The 21,470-nt window shown below is 40.3% G+C and overlaps 2 protein-coding genes across 3 annotated transcripts in view; both read left to right on the plus strand.

Annotated features, from left to right (window-relative positions):
• The window catches only part of LOC114872669 (E3 ubiquitin-protein ligase MYLIP), a 58,118-nt gene extending 44,587 nt beyond the window's left edge, over nucleotides 1-13,531 (plus strand). The window contains exons 2-7 of the mRNA XM_029180117.2: nucleotides 1,908-2,104; nucleotides 8,772-9,012; nucleotides 9,086-9,255; nucleotides 9,371-9,587; nucleotides 9,680-9,877; nucleotides 10,402-13,531. Of these exons, the coding sequence (XP_029035950.1) occupies nucleotides 1,908-2,104; nucleotides 8,772-9,012; nucleotides 9,086-9,255; nucleotides 9,371-9,587; nucleotides 9,680-9,877; nucleotides 10,402-10,728 (1,350 nt within the window). The 3' untranslated portion in view covers nucleotides 10,729-13,531. The remainder of the gene's footprint in view (nucleotides 1-1,907; nucleotides 2,105-8,771; nucleotides 9,013-9,085; nucleotides 9,256-9,370; nucleotides 9,588-9,679; nucleotides 9,878-10,401) is intronic.
• Nucleotides 13,532-13,989: 458 nt separating this feature from the next.
• Nucleotides 13,990-21,470, plus strand: part of LOC114872666 — a 50,075-nt gene continuing 42,594 nt past the window's right edge. The window contains exons 1-7 of one of the 2 annotated variants that reach the window (XM_029180111.2): nucleotides 13,990-14,407; nucleotides 15,661-16,553; nucleotides 16,933-17,189; nucleotides 17,271-17,911; nucleotides 18,000-18,191; nucleotides 18,274-18,958; nucleotides 19,051-19,147. In XM_029180111.2, coding sequence (XP_029035944.2) covers nucleotides 15,770-16,553; nucleotides 16,933-17,189; nucleotides 17,271-17,911; nucleotides 18,000-18,191; nucleotides 18,274-18,958; nucleotides 19,051-19,147 — 2,656 coding nt within the window. In that variant the 5' untranslated portion in view covers nucleotides 13,990-14,407; nucleotides 15,661-15,769. Of the gene's footprint in view, nucleotides 14,484-15,660; nucleotides 16,554-16,932; nucleotides 17,190-17,270; nucleotides 17,912-17,999; nucleotides 18,192-18,273; nucleotides 18,959-19,050; nucleotides 19,148-21,470 lie in introns of both variants that reach the window. The other variant, XM_029180112.2, reaches the window with a different exon arrangement.

Raw genomic sequence — 21,470 nt, forward strand, 5'->3', positions numbered from 1 at the left:
AGAGAAAACTTAGCCGCGGGCAGTTTATAAATTGCAATTTTTCGCCGGCCAATTTTAATTACGGTACTAGGAACAATGAAGGAGAAACCACGGGACGCGACATTTCGCTCTTTTCAGCTTTTCTTCTCTTTTTAGCAAATAAATAAAGAAAGAAAATGGAGATTCAGGTTGGACGAGAAGCGGTGCTCGTTTTTCGGTGACACTACTGGCGCGTAATCTGTCGCCGTGGAGTCGAGAAATTAAGCTAGCAAAACAATACGAGCTGCGTTCGTTGCGTCGACGTTACACCACTCCACACCATGCCACGCCGCGCCACGCCGTGCCGGATTAACGGGTTTATTTAATTCCAGCCGGCGGGCGATATTAATTTTCCCGTCGCGAATGCAAATTACTTCATTTCGAGACGACGCTGTTTTCAGCGTGTCTTGTTGCTCGTTCGTAAAATCATGTTTGCGTAAGAGTGCAGCCGGCCGTCGCGTCGCGTCGCGTCGCGTCGCGTTGCAGCGGAATGCATCGAGCCGGGATACTTTAACGCGTGCACGTGGAAAATGTGTTTGCGTGCAGTTGTGCGTCCGCGTTATGGTTTAACCGTGCCCGTTCGACCGTATTTGCATAACTACGTTGAATTTTCTCTGGTTGCATTGCGAGCTTGAAACTTTGACGTTCCGTGAATAAAAACGAAATGATATCGTTTGAAATTTTCCTTTTCTTCTTGCAACTCGGTAACGTTACGGCCAAAACTATAATAGCACAATAGCTAGTCGGTAAATAGATGCACGCGACAATGAAAACACGAGTAGCAGCAGAGGTAAAGCCGTGTCTTTCGTTTGTGCTTTCTACATTTTTCACCGTCACGTTTCACGAGGCTGCCTTACGAAGATATTGTGCCGGCGATTTTTCAAAATGGTCCGCCGCGTCGGATGAATATTCATGAAAAGCAGACCGGCGACGCATTGCACCTGTGTGCATGCATTTTTGCTAGAGCTCGCTAGGATTGCATTCGCACGACAAACTGCACCGATGAAAGCGCGATCCTACTCGGAATTACATGGTGCTGTTGAAAAGAGGAAGGAAAGTAGTGTGTCGCACGAGCCCCGTATCGAAGCACATTAATACCAATAGGACGACTGCACCTACGGGGTCGATAGATTCTCCGACACCCATCTTTCTTCGAGAACTGTTCGCCTGAAAATGTGCGACTTATACACGCGATTGGAAAGGGTATTTGAAAATAATTATATTAAAATGCTATAATTTTATATAATATTGTGTAAGAAAGATCCATTCTGTAAAATCAAGTAAATAAATCTTTTTGGTTTTCTCTGGTGAAAAAATGGTAGGTAGAATAGCATGGTGGTGGGAAATTTATTAGCTCCTCCACTCTGCTCGCTTCTCTGCTTCCTCCCCGTGAATTTTCCTTATCGCCAGTCTCGCGACCGACTTTTCATCCGCTACGACGAGCACAGAAAAGCTTGAAACACCCACGAAATAGAATACGTGTCGACTTTATGTCGTTCGTTCTTCATTTACGAGATACTTTTTTTTCCTTTTTTTCTTAGAATACCACGCAGTACGTTATACAGTGTACTAGGTAAAAGGTGAAATGATGCGTAACGAGTACACGCGGTTCGGTGATATCCGAGTATGCGGTTCGTTGGAAGCCATGCGCAGCAGGGGTGGCAGTAACTTTCTAAATTATTGCCAGCAATTTATTACACGCTTTGCTCGACCGCGCCGTTGTTTTCCCGCGATTCGAGCTGCGGTTTTCAAGCGTATCCGGCGAACGGTGCGCTCTAGATAAATGCTTGCTTACTCGGGGGATATCGGTTTGAAAAAGGTGGCAATACCACCCTATTCAGAGAGTTCGAGAGGATAGGATTCTAATGAAATATTCATTTTTCTTGCAGGCATGCGACTGTCTCGGCATTAGCAAGGAGTGCGACTATTTTGGACTGAAGTATCAGAACGCAAAGGGCGAAGAGCTTTGGTTGAATCTAAGGAATCCCATTGAAAGACAAACGGGTGGTGGTGTAGCGCCTCTAAGGTTCGCATTGAGGGTTAAGTTTTGGGTGCCGCCTCACCTGTTGCTGCAGGAAGCCACCAGGTAAAAAGAAGCTTGTTTTTCAGTCTTGTAACACGGTTTCGCGTAATTATCCGTTTATCAACATTTACAAATTTCATTGTTTTCGTCGCACAAAAACGTAACACGGTATAAGGACGATAAAAATTTGGCTAGAGTCGTCGAGTACGCGATCGATCGAACCGTAGATGGTTATAAGAGCATAAATTGCATGGGTTGCACCAGAATTGCTTGGATGCACCAATTTCGAGCGTTACGTATATCTACGTTTCGCGTACCAATTTCGCGTTATTCAGAGAGCCGAATGTTTGATGAATAAAACTTTTTTGCCAGGAACTCTAGTAGCTGGTACAGTATGTTGCAGAGTGTATATTTTACGGGGAGAATTCGAAGAGTCAAAGTTTGATAAAATGGTTAGAATTATGAAATGCGAGATAGACCGGTTGCAACTATTTCCGCAGAATTTCATCGGATCGAATGGTAATTCCGATTTAATCGTGGTCGCTCGAGTTGGCCTTGGTGAAGGTAAACTCGCGAGGAGTAATGCGTTCAACACGCGAATTAATTTGTCGCCCAGTGGTAACGTTGGCTGCACCCGGACTACCGTAATTGCAGCAGCTGACGCGAACGCCTCGTTCGTTCGTTCGTTCGCCCAGTTTTTGTTCCCTCTGTCCAGCAACACGTGTTCCTAAATTTACGCTATCGAAACCTCTATCGATACCGTGCATGGAAAAACCGGAAAATCGTTGCGGAAAATTAAATCGTTCGCCGTGAAATCTCTGCTTCGACTCAAATTACCTTTGTCGAATTGTTCACCAAACATTCGACACGTTTTTCCTGGTGTAATCAATCCGATCGGAGATTCGGAGCTTATTTTAATTTTACACGTTTGTAATTAAGAAATTGAAGGCGATGATAAACGGGATGGTCTGTTATTTCCCGATAGAAGCATCATTATTGAGAATCGATGAATCTTGTATTATCCCGATAGTAATCTCCGTGCCTCTGATTCATCCGGGTTTTCTTTCTGAATTAATTCAATATTCCGGGTTACGTATACATAACTCACGGGCTGAAGTTTAATTGGATAAATCTGTCGAGCTCTGATATAAATCCCGTCTTTGTATTCTTTAATCTTTCCGTCCTCTTCGTTCAAGGCAAATAAACGAGAAAAATGAATCGAATTAATAATATAAACTTATATAAACGTGTTTACTTGTTGTTTTCATTTTATTGTTGAGAGAAAAATGTAAAATGATATAGCTGATGGATCGATAGGAGTGGAAAATTCTTGGAACGTAGAGAGTTAATTTCGCTGATATTCCATCGATGGTTGATCGAAGTGTGCAACAGTGCGAAAATGCAGAATGAATTTAACGCGAAAAACATGGAATACCGGGGCTTTACGACGGTTCGTGGTCAGAACACGTTGCCGCTCGAATTAATGCTTGAACTATATTAACGTCGTTTGAATATTTCCCCATTAATTCTCTTTGCCACGTTTAAATGTCCATATTGCTTACCAAAAGGACGAATTAACTCCAGGCGGTGGCACGAATACTTCGTTCTCCGTTGAACGCGTTTCTGGCACGAAAAAGTATTAAGCTTTTTCAACGATATGAAAACGTACAACGTCAACGTGACTCGTAATTCATCGAACAAGAATAAACAGATGAAAGAAACTTGACGTTTGCTAATGATGAAAAAGCTCTTTCGAGCATCGTTGGTCGAATACTCGCCATTCTCTGCGGTTACGATGCGAGAATTTCACACTTTAGTCTATTCGCAACTGCTCGAATCCACTCGCTCGTTAATTCATCGCAAACACTTTACACTTTTATTTATTCCATTCGTTCGTCAGTTGGTTTCATTCAGAAATTTATGCATTCACGAAGCGTTCGATTCCCTATTATTTCTAACTAGTTTTTCTGAACTTCCTTGCAGACTTTCGCAGGGTTCATCTTGTGTCGGTCACCCTTTAGTTTAGCGAGCTATACGATGGCCGCATAGTTTAGTTCGGCCTAAATCGATTAGTACGTAATATTTCATGAAGGCGAAGGCTGGGATCAGGTATAAAGCTGGTGCCGGTGTACCAGAGAAGCATCGAATTCTCCGGAACTAGAGAACAAAGAGCGTAGACGCGAGCACGGGGGTGGCGTCGAGATTTGGTGGACGGTTTGCCTCGGGAATATAAATCAGGGCTTATTACAATGCTATTGTCGCGAGATGCGCGTACAGTTTTCCCTGATATTCAATACCACCGATACAATGGCGAAACAATGGGTTTGCTTGAATCTCGTAAATTTAACATTTATTCCCGTTTATTTGTCTTTTTTAACCGACTTCGAAAAGGTGGAGGTTACTCAATTCGATCGGTATTTTTAATATATAAATTTTGCGCCGCCTCCGAAAAGGTATAAATGAAATATAAATTATTTTACGGTTGTATTTCTTGATTCGAATCAAAGTAGAATTTAATTACATTTAATATGAATAGATTTGAAACTAACTAAGATTTACTATCGCGTCCATTGATTCGAATGAAAAGTTTTCACGGAATCACTTAAACAAGTTGTCGCTAAATTTGAGAGCTTCTCTGAAATCTGGTTGCCGTTAAAACGTTACCTAGCCATTCGAAGAACCCGAAGAAGACTCGGTGAACTCTGGAGAAGCTTTTGAAAGCTCTTTGAGGAAATTTCGCTAAGCATCTCGTGCTTAACCTTAAGAGGGCGCAAGTTCGAAATCCAAGGGATTCGAAGCTGTTTGACTGGCTGCACAGGCTCGCGACTTGCGAGCTTGGATTTCAATGGATGCCCTCTTGAAACTTGCCGGGCAAAGCTAACTTTACGAAAGCTCGGTCTCGCGTTTTGCAAACGATCATGAAGCGCATAATTTACTTCGATTAAGATGTCGTTGAACCCGTGCCACCGCTGACTCGACGGTTATTCTTTCTGTAAAACACTGATGTTTACTGCTGTTTATGTAGAGTCGAGAAAAACGGGGTGGTTACGGTGCACGGGTAACTTATTGTTAGCGTGGTTCACTCTAACGGAGGCTTTACTCGTTTTGGCACGCTAAGCTCGCCAACGACGATCGACACAGCGAGCTTTGGAAGCGCGTAAAAGCGCAAACGCTGCAAAGTTCGACGATAACTTATTTTTCGAGCAACACGACGATCGGCTGAAACACCTACCCACGGTCTTCGTAAACTTCCTCGTTCCCATTCATTTAGGAAACTTAAGGGAAACAAAGAAAATTCGGCGATCCGAATGTAGCGAGCGATTTTCTATCCTGTTGAACGATTGCTGTAATTTTGAGCATGATCGATTAGGAATTCAGGGTACTTTTGTTATCGGAAAGGTTTGAACTTTTCCCTCGGTTGGTTGACGGCACTTATGAAAACCGCAACGCGCTTAACAGCTGAAAAATGAACGAAGCGAAACAGCAAGAAACTGTAATTCGATACGGTGTGGAATTTCTAGTTAAGAACGATCGTAAAACCATTAAACTTTGCTGTACGTATTTTCTGGTAAGCCCTCTAGGGAAAGTTTTGATATTAAACTAACCGTTGTACGGTGAAGTTTGTTCGAAACTCTCTCTAAATATTTTTAAATACCCAGAAGCTGTTTACCTTTCTCGAGAGCCAGTGTCCGTAGGTTAAGCGGTCCTCCTCCAGTTTACTTTACCCTTTTTTTTTTTTTTTTTTTTTTACGTGTTCAACTTTAACAGCGTGCTCGAGTGTTTTTTCCCTAGAACCGTAGAAATTTTCCCCATGAAATTTAAAACGCGAAAGCGTTGTTCGTGGTCGAGAATTTATTAGTTTTTCTCGAAAGCAGAAGTTCCGTTTCTCGATGCTGGCTTATGAATACGTAGGTATATATCGGAAACACGAAAACAGCGAAGGTAATTAGCACACGGGTAAATTAGTTATGCAACAGTTGCAAAGGCAGTCAGTAGGTTGTCTGTAGGTAGAGCCAGAGAGTTATTGGATAGACGGTAGACGTAGCTGGTGCATCTGGTGCTTTGGTTTATTCATTCGCTCGGGAACATTGCCATTAATCTACGGAAACTATACAGAGAAAAGGAATTCACCGGCGTGTTATAAAACTGCTTGTCTCTGCACGAGAAAATCTTTTTACGTCCCTTCGCGTCGTTCAGGAAAACTGATATTAATATCGTCGTTATTAATAAGAATAGCTAAGAGCTTTAATTTCGGTAGTTATCGTAAACGTTCCGAACGTTCTGGTACTAATAACGTGATATATTTCGTTAGGGTCACAAATAGAATCGAGATTCTCTATCGCGATAGTTGCCATTCTACTTCCCTTCTCTCTTTGAACGATCTCCGAATGATTACGTTATCTCGAATTCTCGACTCACCATCTCGGTGTATATACTCGCTAGATGGTCCCAATTTGCGAGCACATAGACACTGATCTTGGATATATTTGTTACCAGAACTTTGATTAAATCAGTTGAAACGAACGGCTGGTTGGACTGGACCATTTGTTTCAAGAAGAGCATCGTTTTTCAAAGCAACACTTTGATAGTCGTGCACTTTGTACACCCCGTATACCGTACACCACTCTGACGCTACCCTGCTAGTTAATGTCGCGATCAAACGATCCCGAGGGTCATACAGAATATATTTATCGCGATAAACGATGGAATTATCGGTTAGCGAACCTCTTGAATATCGATGGCCATTTCAAAATTCCAACATCTGTTGGACGGTGTCTACCGGTGATGGAGACGTTGTTATCGATTTATATTTTCTGCGAGCATATTTAATGTAAAACATACGTATACCGGGAACCCGTTCGGTTTAACTAATTTGGCCAAGAAGGCCGATTTAACTCGGTGACAAAGTCAGGGCTAATTCATAGCTGTCAGAAACAGTAGGAAACAGTCGCAAACAGAGAACTGGAAATGTGCGCTTTGAAATTACCATCACCGGATGAAACAACCTTATCCGTTTGAATTATTTGCGCGAGAATGCCGTCACTGCTACCGCAACGTCTGTCCTCGTAACTTGCCACCCCGTCTTCTCATCTCGCCATCGAAACAGCTAATTTGCCTCTTTCGGCTTGAATACGCGTTTTTAATGCGTACCTTTTAATAAATCACATTTTGGAAGAGGGTGCAATTATCGGTAAATTAAACGACCAGAATACTTTGATAGTTTCGAAGAACTCGTAGAAGGTAGCGAACGCGACTAAGGCATCGCTGAATGAAGACGTAAACTCGACTTAACTATCGAATGGGTTAAATTGCTCGCGAGACGGAAATCATTTTCAGAAGAAACTTGCCGGCGAGCAACGTGGTTTATTAACCGAAAGTTTTCTAACCAAGTTTCTTGGTCGCAAAGTATAAACTCGTGGAACGTGATGTTTCAAACAACGAGCGAATGAAAATACGAGAAGCGAAGAAAGGAATTATCTGCGTGGTTATGCAAGTATCGCAGCTCTTTCGAAGAAGAAGAAGAAGAAGACACCAAAGATAGAACACTCGAGCTTTCGTCAGCGGATTTCCACTCGCACAGTTGTTAACGATAAGTCGTCCAACGAGAGTTTCGAACATTTGGTCTGTCGTTGGGTAAGTTCGATCAGAACCAATATCTTTCTCGCGATGACAAATGTCAGTTGGTTCGTGCAGTTTCGTTCCCTCCCTCTTGGTCTCCGCATCAAACTTCTCTATAAGTTCTATCCGGTGAACCAGCACCCGACGTCTTTTGCTGTTAGTAGCCTGTCCTCGAATTCGGGAAAATCATCCCGCTAAATAACTACCTCGTTTCTTTTCTGTAAACCTTCACATTCACCCTTGTACCATACCGCGTTATTATTTGCAAACATCGATTCTGCATTGTTGTTTCGTTCAAGTTGATTTTATGGTCGATAACTGCTTGAATAGAACGATCGTGCACCTTTATTTGTAGCAGAGATAACTTAACAGCAAAACCCTACGAACGTTTGTAACAGAGTTCATTGTGTGAGGGTGTAATTGAAATTCAGCGAAATCCATCAAAACTTGATCGATTTCGATCGTTTTCGATCGAACGTTAAATTCGCTCGTTGTAGGAGAGCAACCAGAAACCACATCGAACGAACTAATAGTTTCTCAAACGTTCCGTTTCAATTTACCATCTGTACAAATGAAATTCTCCCCTGACTGCAAACTATTTTATCGTTCCACGGATTACGCGTCAAAATCTCCTGTTGCATTTTCCATTAACGCGATTGTCCAAAGTAAAACAATCGTAAAAGGAAAATATCGTTTTGTTATAATTTCGTAAAACGCTGCTCGATGTATTTTATATTTGCAATAACGGGAACCAACGTTCTCGAAACAGTAACAAATACATAAATAACACGTTGAATCGTATCGTTTTACGCTATATTATTCCGTCTACTTTATTACCTGATGGTTTTAATGAAAATTCGTTACTAATTACAATCGTTCTGTTGAAAATTTGGAAAAAATGCTTCGTACTCGGTAAACTCGGTAAACGGAGTAAAATAAATGCGCAAAATATGAAAACAAAGTTCGGCTCGATCGTTTTATACAATATCGTAGCAGAATATTCAGCGTATAATAAAAAGAGTGTTAATTGTTCTCCATGTATCGATGCGATTCGATTAATGTCTTCGTTTTAATTCTTTTATTTTTATCTTTTTCCATTTTTTTGTTACAGGCATCAATTTTATTTACACTCACGTTTGGAACTGGTGGAGGGTAGGTTGAAAGTGTCCGATTGGACCAGTGTGGCGCGTCTGATCGCTTTGATAGCGCAAGCAGACGCAGGTGATTACGACGCGTTGTCGCCACCCCATGCGCTCTATTCCCAATGCTGTCAAATACAACCGACGGAACCGTGCGAACCGAAACCTCAGGATTTCCTGCACCGGATAGTTCAGCAACACAAAGAAATCAAGGTTCGATCTCTTCTTCATTTTTTCTTTCTGTTTCCCTCTCGAATATTTGATAGAGAAATATATATTTATTCAGGGCATGAAACCATCCACCGGCGAGTATTGGTTGCTAAAAGAGATCTCGAATCTAGACACTTTCGGCCAGGAAATGTTTCACAGTAAATTTGGATACAACGGAGTGTCGATGATCGGTGTTGGACCTCACGGTATTACAGTGTACCGCAGCAACGACGAAGAAACGCAAAAGTACGTATAATAAAATAGGATTATACGGTAAGAAAATATATTTTCCTGGTCGGAGAGCGGTTTCCGCTTCAGCCTTTTACTCATCGTACAATTTTCTCTTCCCTTTGTTTTCCAGTATACCGTATACGGCGATACAAAGCGCAACGTCTCAACGGCGAATGTTTCATTTAATTTACCTGTCGCTCGACGGTGAAGAGACCTCGTTGAACTTTAAATTAGATTCCAGCCAATCCGCAAGTGGACTTTACAGAGCAATTACCGAAAAACACGCGTTTTACAGCTGCGAGACGGTTAGGAGCGCGGTGACCGCTCAATTTATACGAGACTTGAAGGTATCCTCCCCTTAACCATATTGCTGAATTGGAAAAAGGAGATGCGAAAATACCACTGTACACTGCAACTGAATTGACCTGTTTCTCCGCAGGGCACTATAATCTCGATTTTCAACGAGGACTCGACGTTAGGGAAGAAGTATGTGTTCGATATCCGGAGAACCTGCCGAGAAGTGTACGACAATGCACGACGAGCCTTGTACTGCGAAGCTACGACCGTGAATTTGCCGGAGGAGAACGAAATGTTGGAGAAGCACGACTGTGGGGACTGCGAGGATCCCAAGTGCAAGGTATGTATTTCGACGAACACCCACTCCTACTACGGTTAACACTTTGCCGTCTCTATGAAACTATAACTCTGTTTGACTCGAGTAAATCGAACGTGTGATACCACGTATGACGTGTAAGCATTTATTGAAATTAAAATTTTTTTTTTTTAATACTCATGTTCGTCAGTCATCAATGAACGTTTCGTTTATATCTTTTTCCATCACTTATTATGTGGACTGTCGAGAAAGTAAAGTATTACCTTTCATTTTGTCATTTGTTCGAGTGCAAGTTCGCGTCCGCGTCACGACAGGATGAAAGATTGCTATACGCTTTTATTCTGATCCTGTCCCGTTTGCCAAACAACGGAAGCGAGTGATACGGCTACTGCCCTTGATTTGTGTCGCATCATAATGGACAACACCTGCCGCTACGGCAGGATTTAGCGTTGTATCAACTCCTAACGTTTCTACACCGTCGACGGACAGCAAAGATGTTAACTAATCGATCTCGCGAACACGATTGTTTACAGTTGTTTAACTTACAGGAATCTCGGGAATGTTTGGCAAGATTATTGGACGCGATGCTCTGTCGCATTTGCATGGATCGTAGCTTAGACACCGCCTTGTTCCCGTGCGGACACGCGGTGGCTTGCTTGGATTGCGCCAGACGTTGCGAACGTTGTCCACTTTGTCGGGCCGACATCGACCACTGCCGGACGATATATCTTCCCATCGAGCTGACGCACGTCGACAAGCACAGCCCAAAATTGGTCTCCGAGTCCATCGAGCCTCTCTATGGGAACGCGTCCACCGAAGAGATTCAGAAGAGAGCTTTAGGAAACGAGAACACGGTGAACGGCAATGGTATTTGAGAGTGCCATCGCGGAAGAAGATTCAACGTGGCTCAACGATTCCTTGGAATCTTCGCTTGTCGAACAGAGAGAACGCATTGACGTCGTTCGTCGAATCGAGCTTCGATCGAGTCTTTTCAAGATTTTCTTTTTTTATTCTTCTCACGATTCAATGTAAGCTTCGAGTTACTTTTTTAACCGCGGAAAACATAGTTTGTTTATCGAATGTCGAAAAAGAAATTATTTTCTAGCGCTTTTTTTTTTATACTTTGTTAATAAAATTCGTTTCGAAGGAGTTGTATAATTTGCCAGAGCACTGTGACATTTTATGTTTAAGGACGAGCAAAGACATCGTTTTCTTTCGTGTTTTAACACGTAGACTGCCATGGAGGTCACCGATCAGCGGTGCTACGAATTTCATTTAACGTGTTAAATTTGATTTGATTTTTAATTTTTCGAATACCACTAAGATTCGAAAGATTCATTGGTACTGTGATCAAAAAGATAAAAAAGAAAAACAACGCGAGTTCGTAACATTAATGAAATTACTATCGTTTAAAAATCTTATCTTACCTATTTATAACAATGTTGCAATGTTACTAAGAATGTTGTCGATATTTCATCATTGAATAATTAACGATATTATAACGTCTTGATTGAACGACCGAAAAGTGCTATTAGCAGCATTGATCTTTGACAAACAGTGCTGCCGTTATTTTCAAGAGAATCGTATAATTTACATCAATGCAAAATTGGATTACGTTGTGCAAAAGATTTTATATTTTCATCGACAACTGGACGAATAAGTTATGTTTCTTTCTTTTTTTTTCTTTTTTTTTTTTTTTTTTTTTAATTTAATCGTTGTTTACAACACTTCTTGATACCTTTGTTCCTCTTAGATAGATTATACACATATTTTTTTCTTTCTCTTCTTCCTCGTACGTGTATCGACTTTCGTTCAGATATCGTGGTGCCGGGGTCACCAGGGTGAAGAGTTTTATTAAAACCAGTGACCCTTCATATTTTTAATATAGCACATACGTTACTCATTATGCGTACACGGTATCGTTTACAAAACGACTGGTATAACGTTCCTTCTTATAGAGGATGTTTCATTTAAGATGAACGCGGATCTCGAACGGTGTAATCGATCGTTGATGGAACGCTCTTATCATCGAGTCGCGCGATATTTATACATTTCTGTTCGCTTCAACGTGTGTACAGGTTTAATATTCGATGAACCGGAAGAGCCATCGCTAGAATCGATTAACGACCAAATAATACGTTGTTTCTTATTTTGAAACGTCCTGTAAAAGAAGGAAACTTTGTTACAGTAATATCTGTTTATATGTACATAAGAGGCGATGATAACCCTCGGTAGGAGGGTCAAACGAGTAAAAGTCATGAGTTCACCAAATGTCAAATCTGATTTAACAGACTCAGTGCGAATGCTATCTTTTTAAGCAAGTCATAATAAAAAAAAGAATACATATTAATTGGTGCACTTTGCACACATATACATACATAAAGAAGATAATTTACGTATCATCGATATTCCCTTTGCGAAAGAGCGCGAGAAGAGCTGTTTCTGAATCAAAAAAAAAAAAAAAAAGAAGTGAAAGAAAGGGTAGAATGTAAATGTTTTATCGAAGCGTGCGGAGGTTTACGTATTATTTATATTTTTTTCCTGATACCAATGTATCATTCTTCTTCTAATTTTTCTTTTTTCACCTCGATCGAGAACGCTTTAATCGTTACCATCGTCGATAGATAGCATCGATTTAATTAAAACCCTTATTGGTAGCATTTTACGAAGTCTTGCATATGCGTATTGAAAGGGAGGCTGTCATGAGAGGGAGAATAAGAGACAAAGAAATCGTTATAGTCATTCATCAATGCAAAGCAGATCTAGTATGTAATTATTTATAAGGAAAAATGATAATAGCGTTTATAATACGCGCTACTGCGTTTAATGACGATTATTGTCAACTTTATCGTTAAGTCAACGGTAGCGTAATCCCTCTTTTCCTGGCGTTTTTCAACGCTTTATACCCCTGGTCTCTATTCTTTAGTTTCCCCATTAGTATTTTTGTATTTCACCCCGAAGGAAATCGTGATTACGCTGCTTCCCCAAGTCAGATATCGATTCGAGTGATTCTTTATATACGAGCGCGATTATAAATATACGTACAACAATGTTAAATTCGTAGTTAGGAAAATTTCGTATCGATGCAATAACGCGTCAACGTGTTTCCACGATATCGAAAATAAACATATTTTCTTCAGAATTTTCTAACTGTCACCGGTATCGATCAATGTGCTTTTATGCGTTAGAAGTTTGTTTTCGAAAACCAAGCGGTATTGGAAAGAAAAAAAAAAAAAGAAAAATTGTTTTATAAATTATAACCGTATGTGGTCTTCGAGAAGAAAACAACTGAACGAATTTGTACCACCGCTATACGTTTACTCGATTATATATAAGAATAATATAATAACGACAACAATAACATTGCTGTTATAGTAAAAGCAACAAATTTTTGTGATTAAATCTCTGTATAAATGCGTACTCGAAGAAATTCGAAATCATTGTAATTGGTAGATGTGTATGGTAGAAATGAAAGATATCGGAGAGAATGGATTTTTAAGAATTATCATTTGCAAAGAGTATTTTTAAAGTATTTTTAATTATTTTTTAGTATTATATCAGGATTCCACTTAAACGGTGGTATATATACATATGAGACCGACACAATCTACAAAAAATAATTTTTAGCATTATAAAGGTACAATGTCCCAACCTGTTGATTAAATACTATGAAACATTTATTGATGTTCGCCTTTTACTCCCACTTATTCTACACCGATTTCCTAATTTAATTATATTTTTGATGTTTATCTTGTTTTTTGATAAAATCATCCACGAGTATGTTACGATCAACTTAAATTTATCGGTACTCTGTGTATAATTTAGTACCTTAGAATATAAGGTACCTTTAGTACCTTGAAATGATGCTAGAAATATAAATTATTGAATGTTATAATTATACATATTAGAGAATTGTAAATATATTTTGAATAATTGTCGGATAAACCGATTAGAACAATCATAGAATTTTTACGTTGCTCATACTGGTATCTAATAAATTGAATAGACAATAAACGTTATATAAGGACAGTAAAATTATTGCGTTGGTTCAACTAAAAAAATTTTAAATCTAGCGCCAAATTGATCTTAGCGGCAGTTCGGCTAAAAACTGTTATATCTGCGCATGCGTCTTAGGCTTTGATTGGTTGACGCAGCGGCATTGTCATATGACGAAGCTGCGTGGCATCATGGGAAGCAGATCGCAATTTTGCAACATGGCGGTGAATTGAGCCAAAGTCGCGGTGCTGTGCCATCAGAAAATGTATTTTTCGTAGTCGTGCAACTTCTTTTATTATACTTTTCATGTATGCGACAGTGTAATACGGATTCGGGACGCGTTAGACGGTACACGGTGCATGTAAATATGAGTGTAACGAAGCGTAACATTATTTCGAAGGTGACACCCCGCAACTCGGTGTGGTGTTCGAGCACGTATGGCAGAGACTAGAATCTGAGATAAGGAAGCTCTGCTTCGCTTAAGTAATACGTACCGCCGATTAAAATTACCACCACAAAGTAGCGATGTGGTGGTTACCTCTCCCGAACTGTGAAAACGTGAGTGTTTCCTATAAAATATATAAAGTGTACGTAGTAAAGTGTCGTGGGTGCGTATTTCGGTAGCAAGAAGAGTGTACGTTTGCCTTGTCTATGATCCTTAATATCCCTCTTATGCATTTCTTCCAATGATTTTACCATAAAACTTTCATTAATCTTGCTATAAATTCTTTTAATCATCAACAGCTGCATTAGAGTTAAATTGAACTGTGAAAACTTCGATATACAAGTCGGTTCCATCGTAGATGCCACCATTGCGTTAAATATTTTTCACAAAGTTTCCTTTTTCGACGTTTTCGTTGAAAAAAGTCAAAAAAATTCCATAAAATTAATGCTGTTTACTCATTCTTGCGACAAGTTGTCTTCTCGTTATCGAAAAATTTGTATTCTAATCGATTTAATCGAAAGTGCTCACCTTTGTGCTTTGCTCATGTTTCTTCCTTACCTGTGCTTAAATCATATTCTATATGAAATCATTTTATACTCAGGTTAGATATACCGGGATCTTTCATGAATTTTTCTATTACCGATGCCCGAAAATGTGTTTTATGGTCGGTGTCGGTAAACGTCGATGTAGCAACACTCCAAAAATACCACATGTTACAGTATTCTAAAAGCATCACACGTTGCAATCCTTCACTAACGATAAGAGTTTATGACGATCAACGATATATCGTATTTATTGTTTCAAATAAACATTTTGCAAAACAATAATAATAACAGTTTTTGATAGTTTAATTAGACACAGTGTATACAATATATAAAGACTCCTTTATCGTGTCTATTCAGTATTTAATTATTCATATTTTTATATATTAATCTGTGTCTTCGTGAATGAATAAAATTATATCATATATGAATATTTTGTGAAGTTGATTTTATTTCAATTAAAGCTGATCAGGTTGGAAGCATATGAGCTATTAAAGCACAAGATCATTTTTGTTAAAATATGTATCAAGTTATTGATAAATATTATACAATTAAACAAATCTGTTTTGTCACATCAAATAATTCTTTTCCTGTATTGAATAAAGAATGAGGTCACAGCTGCACCCAAATAAACTCATTTGCATACAATAAGGTTTCCTATACACTTTGAAATAATATTCTGTACGTTTAATACCTTTTATCTATGATAATGTTTATATAATACCTGTATTCATTGCGATTGTTATCATACCCTTCCTAAATATACATAGTAGTAAATAGAATTAAATAGGTTATATCTAATATAAATATTCTTATATTTCCAGATATGTGCAAAATTCAAAAACTTTGTCAATCACTGTAAGTTGTGATCGTATATGAGTGCCAAACAAATATACATAAAAGGGCATTGAACGGACCCAATGGTTTCCTGACATGATGGAAAATAAATTATATGTGAAAAATGAGCCGGGACTCGATGGGCAATCGCTTGCAAATCCGCAACCAAACCCACCCTCTGAAGATATCGGAGGTGCTAGGGTTTGTTTTGTTTGCGGTACAGTGGGCCATGGGGAACAATACTGGCTCAGAGTAAAACCAAGTCCAGGCGGTGCACCAAATGAACCTTATTTTCCATTTCTTGAATCCCATGAACCACCTGCTGGTTATCGTGGTGAGGGAGCCAGAAGCGGAGCAGTCAAGGCATGCAGTCTTTGCTATGCCTTGTTGCTGCAACAATGGGAAAGTTACGAACAGGATGCTAGACCTCATAGTCAACGAATTTATTGGCTGAAAAGATGCGATGGTGGTCCTTTCACAGGAGCTGAGATGGCTCTTCAGGGAGAATACGCTGCTCAAGTTCTGGGCTTAACTAATGATCAGACACCACAAATTAGACCAGAAAATCGACCAGTCGGAATCTCTCCGCGACTTCCACCAAATTCACCATCTCCCAGAGTGGAACAAACGAGACCACCATCAAACTCTATTGAACTGCCAAGACCACATTCTAATACAGCAGAAACGCACAGACACTTGGAGCAAGCAAGGCTTACAATGGAATCACCCCATCAAAGACTGCAGTCGCCGCATCAAAGGTTACAAAGTCCCAGACAGCCTGTAGAAGATACAAGAATATCTAATGAAGCGGCATTGGATTTAAGACACGCACCTAGAAGTTCACCTGCACCTCAACCAACTTTACCACCACAACCTCAGCGTGAGTTTACCTTTAAATGATAAGTTAGTAAGTCATTCTATTAAACGGGTACCACTTGGTAAAGTGAGTTTGTAAATAAACATTAGCATTCCTTTTAATGTGGTGATTAAAAAAATCAGTTAATTTATCTTCTGATCTCAATCTTCGATGTACAAGTGACTCAAAAAACTGTATTTAAATTATATTTAAAACGAGCCGATAATGTGATAAAACATGCAGAGTAAAAGTAGAGCACTTGCAAAACGCAATAATAGTCGTATTGAAACGCATAAAAGGTTTTAAAAAACAGGGCAAGAACGAAAAATTAATGTTTCTTACCGATTTCGGTACTAATTATTAATAATCATCAATTCATAATGGTTTCATCTATCAATTACAGCCATTTATAGCGGCGGATCCTCGTCAAGTGTCGGTACCGATATCTTGGATCTTTCGATGCCAGATAAGAATTCAGTTACGGAAGTCTGTTATGTGTGCGGAGATGAATTCAAAAGAGGGTCACTTAGTCATATTGCAGCAAAACCACTGCCAACTCCGCCACATCCTTCTGCCAGTCCTCCGCCATTTTTTCCCTCGTTAATGCTTCATCCGCGACCAAGTAGAAGTCGACCTATGGACAGTGCTGGTCGTGTACAGGTATATCTTCCTTGATCGCATCATTATTCGTTTACTATTATTACTTGTTGCAATGCATAACACGTGTATTTTTCGTTTCAGGCTTGTTCAGCGTGTCAAAATCATCTTTTGTTACAATGGAAAGCATATACTCGGCAAGGGGTACCGCACGGCGATCGAAACTACACGCTTCGTAAACGACAAGCACCCGCAATGGACACAACTACTTTCATTTGTTATACTTGTGCGCTCGAGTACCCTTCGTCCAGTATTAGACTTCTTTACTGTTGTCCTAATCCAGAGAAGGAGGCGTACTATCCTTTTATTTATTCTCTGAGACCTCCGCCAGGAGCTAGTCCGATTAGTCCTCAGGGAATGGTGCAAGTTTGCTCTATTTGTTACAAAGCTATACCACAGAAACAACAAGTATTTGGTGGAGAAAATCACGAAGCCCAGCCCTCGGGACAAGGTGTCGATTTCCGACAACAAGGCCCGTCTCCACGACCCGCGGTAGCTAAGTCTCCGGCTAATTCCGCGGGCAGCGATATTCGTTTCAAACCGTACGATTTGAACAAATCGACAGTCGCTACTAACAAACAGCGTAGCGCTACGGTAAAAGGATCCGCTCCTGGCCAACGTAACTCTCCTAATAATGGACCAGCAGAGAATGGAACTGTCGCTCTAGGGCAAAACTATAGGTGCTATATTTGTGAGAGACTATATCCTCGTAATCATATGGAATGGTACGACCTTTGGACGATTGTAAATTTCTGTTAACACATCTTAATAATCATCAGTATATTAATGGTAATTTTTGTTCGTTGTTAAAAGGTTGTCCACGAGCCCGGAGGGAATGAATTCGCACGCAATGCACTTTCCGTGTTTAAGGGGAATGGCACGTACTTCGGAAAACGCTTGTATGGATAGCCATGGCAGAGTGTTGGCTTGTAGTCACTGTGTGAATCATCTTGCCCAACAATGGGAAAGCATGGATGCCGAACGAGTTCCTTTAGAACGTCGCAGGTTAGTCTTTATTCTCGTAGAAACTTTTATTCTGCGTTATAATTATATTTTTTTCTTCGTAACCATTACAAATCCGTTTTAGGTATGATATTCCTAGTCCACATCCAAATGGCGATGTGAACCGATCGATCGCCACCCCACCGAGTTCTAGTTCAGATCGAACGTTTGGTAGTAATCCAGGCACATCGAGCAGTTCCATATATTGTTTCCTATGTGGCTTGCATAGTGATTTAACTCTTGCAAGAGTGTTGTACGGTCGCCCTCAGGGTCGCAACGCACCGTTTTTCCCTGAACTGTTGCGACACCAGTCTCCACCGAACGCTGAACAACTTCGAGAGGATGGTTCCGCGCTGGTATGCACGTTCTGTTACCATTCTCTTCTGGCGCAATGGCGCCGATACGAATCTCTTCCGAGTGGTCAACAAGTGAACGCCGCAGAAAGACAATATAATACGCACGATTATTGCTGTTACGTTTGTGGCATTATGACGTACAGAAAACGAGTCAGAGCATTGCTCGTGAAGGATTTTCCCTTCTTGAGGTATCACAGACAGCCGGAGAAAAGTCTTTTGTTGGAAAACGGGGATTTTGCGGTCGTCTGTTTAGACTGTTACGAAACATTGCGTACCCAAAGTCTTGAGTACGAAAGATGGGGTTTACCTCTTGAAAAACGTGAATATAATTGGATAGTGCAACCACCGCCACCGGAAGACAGTCCTGACGCCGCTATCGCAAGATTGCCATCCGGTGAACGATCCGAGAAGGTGGTGAGTCACTTTTCAAACATTAATTATAACTCTTACGACATTGGATAAACAAGTTAATAGTATACATGAGAATGTTTGCGTATGTTCTTCAGGTTCCCTCGACGTTAACTGTTAGACCAGCACGGAAAAATTGTTCTCCTAAGGCACCGGACAAAAAGGTTCCAACAAAAGTTTCAGAAAAAGAACAAGGTAAGGGAGACAAGTTTCATAAAAAAAAATTATGATTTTAAAAGTGGAAAGAAATAATCGTAATGCGCGATATTCTTTCTTTACCGTCTTTCCTTCTTTATATTTGCAACGCTATGTCCATATACATACAAGGATTAAGAACATAAGTGTTTTAGATAACGAAAAATGTTCTCTCTAGTCAAACATTTGTCAGACGCAGTGAGGTTATCGGTCTGTGTGCTTTAACGCTATCGCATGCGTAAGCATTCACCTCTTCAAAGTTACTCGGATCAAATGCGTCTCTTATTCCGTCACAATTTTTTCTTTAGATTATTAGATTCCAAATTCCAGTAATGCAGTATCGATCCGTAATATAATTCTTTATGCGGCAAAGCGTTCAAACGACCGGCAAATATTATCATCTTTTCTCGGGACGAACTGAAAGTATAACAGATAGAAGGGTACATAGAACGTATACGTATATTCTCGGCAAAGACTAGTGACATGGGGGCGGTGAAAAGGATCGGACACAGGGGGTGAGTGAATCAGACGACGTGAGTGGAGCTCTTAAAAAACCAACGGACAAAAGGATACTGACGGTCGAGAACCATCCAAAAGAAGGGCCTGATGGTTTTCGTTTCAGTGAATTCACTCCTTCCATTGTCTTTTTTCTCTCTATCTTTTTCTTTTCGATTCATTCTTTTTCAAGAGAGAAAATAGCGATATATTGTTACTATGAGGAGTGAGTTTTGATCAAGACGGGAAAAGGAAAGTTGAGCAGTTCTCTGTAATGTTTAAATCCTTCGCAAGTCGTATACATTTTCAAGAAAACAAAATCCCGCCCAGGCAGGTTACTTTTCATCTTGCCAGTTGTTAAAACACCTCCTCTTTTTTTCTTTTCTTTTCATTGTTCCGGATAACCGGTCATGTACGTGCTCCCGTACGAAAAGGTAAGTTTCTTCGAGTTTACGTCGGCAATCGTGCAACATCAGTGCGCAGGCCTGCTATTTAGAAGTCGTAAACTCGCGCTTCGACAAGACTGGTCGAGAAATTTTTCTTTTCACTGTGAACGTTCGAGCGAAGCTGGCAACGACACGGTAATTCCATAATTACGTCTACGAATGATTAACATTTTCCAACACGAGTATCCTGTTGAATACAGCAATGAACGTTTAACACGTTTGCTTGCCACAGCGAAAATAGCCGTGTGCAGTGCAACAAATTACTTGTAATAAAATTTGTTCGGGATAGAATTTTCCTCCTTGTGTTATTATCGTAATAACAGTATCATTAAAAATGGTTTTTTCTCTCTTTTCTCAAATTACTAAGAATCGAAATTCACGCATTAATCGGCTCGAGAATTGACTATAAGTTACTTTTTGCCTACTACGGATCGTTCTTGTTACGTGTATACAAGTGGAATATGCTTGTGTTTCGAGATACCACGAACATTTCTCTCGAGGCGTTCACCATTCGTTCTTGCATAGCACAAAGTCTGTTTCCCCGAGATTGCGTTTAGCATCAGGTTTCTCAAAGCGAACGAGGACACAGCCTCTTCCATTACAAGAGAATTACGTTCCACGTTTCTCGGATTGGTTTCTTTAACACGTTCCATGTACCGAGAAGCTAAAACTTACGACAAGTTGAAACAGTGTAGTATAGTTGTTAGGAAAATCGTTATCGCGCGATTTGAAGTTAGGAAGAAATAAGCATAATTACGAAAAAATGTCCGCGACAATCGCCACCACCCGTCGAAGGCAATTTCTTGCAACAGTTTGCATCTAAATATCTCCGTTTCGGAAGGGTTAATTAAAGTTGTGCCTCCGATAAACGTCGTAGGCCACCGGTGGCCCAACGAACAGTCAAATTAGTATCGAACCGTAATAGAATAGAAATTTTTAATTAGCGACTACCCACGACAAACACCGCGACGAAATTACTTTCAATAAGTTTTCCTTTATTTCTCTGCTCCTCGTTCAAATTTCATTCGAATATCGAGAGATAAAAAGTGACCATTTTTTTCAATGAAAAAAGCTCAACGATGTTTCGAGGAGAAATCGAGGGAAAAGTGAAGGAAATAGCCGAACACGGACTAATGGTGGCATAGATTTCGAGGTTTGGTGGTGTACGCTGGAGAGGAAATGGCGTTTACACGGAACACGATCGTCGAGATCAGCAGGTCGATTAAGGTCGGTCGATCTGGCTTAGAGCAAGTAGATGGTTCGAGGTGTTGGAAGGACTTAACGCAGGGCTTTAGTAGACGGGGTAGTAGCGTGCTCGTTCATAGCGAAAAGGGGGTAAAGCGAAGGAGAGCGAAATCAGGGGTAGGAAGGGTGCAATGGAG

Source organism: Osmia bicornis, chromosome 3 (genome assembly GCF_907164935.1).
Source record: "Osmia bicornis bicornis chromosome 3, iOsmBic2.1, whole genome shotgun sequence".
Classification (NCBI taxonomy): domain Eukaryota; kingdom Metazoa; phylum Arthropoda; class Insecta; order Hymenoptera; family Megachilidae; genus Osmia; species Osmia bicornis.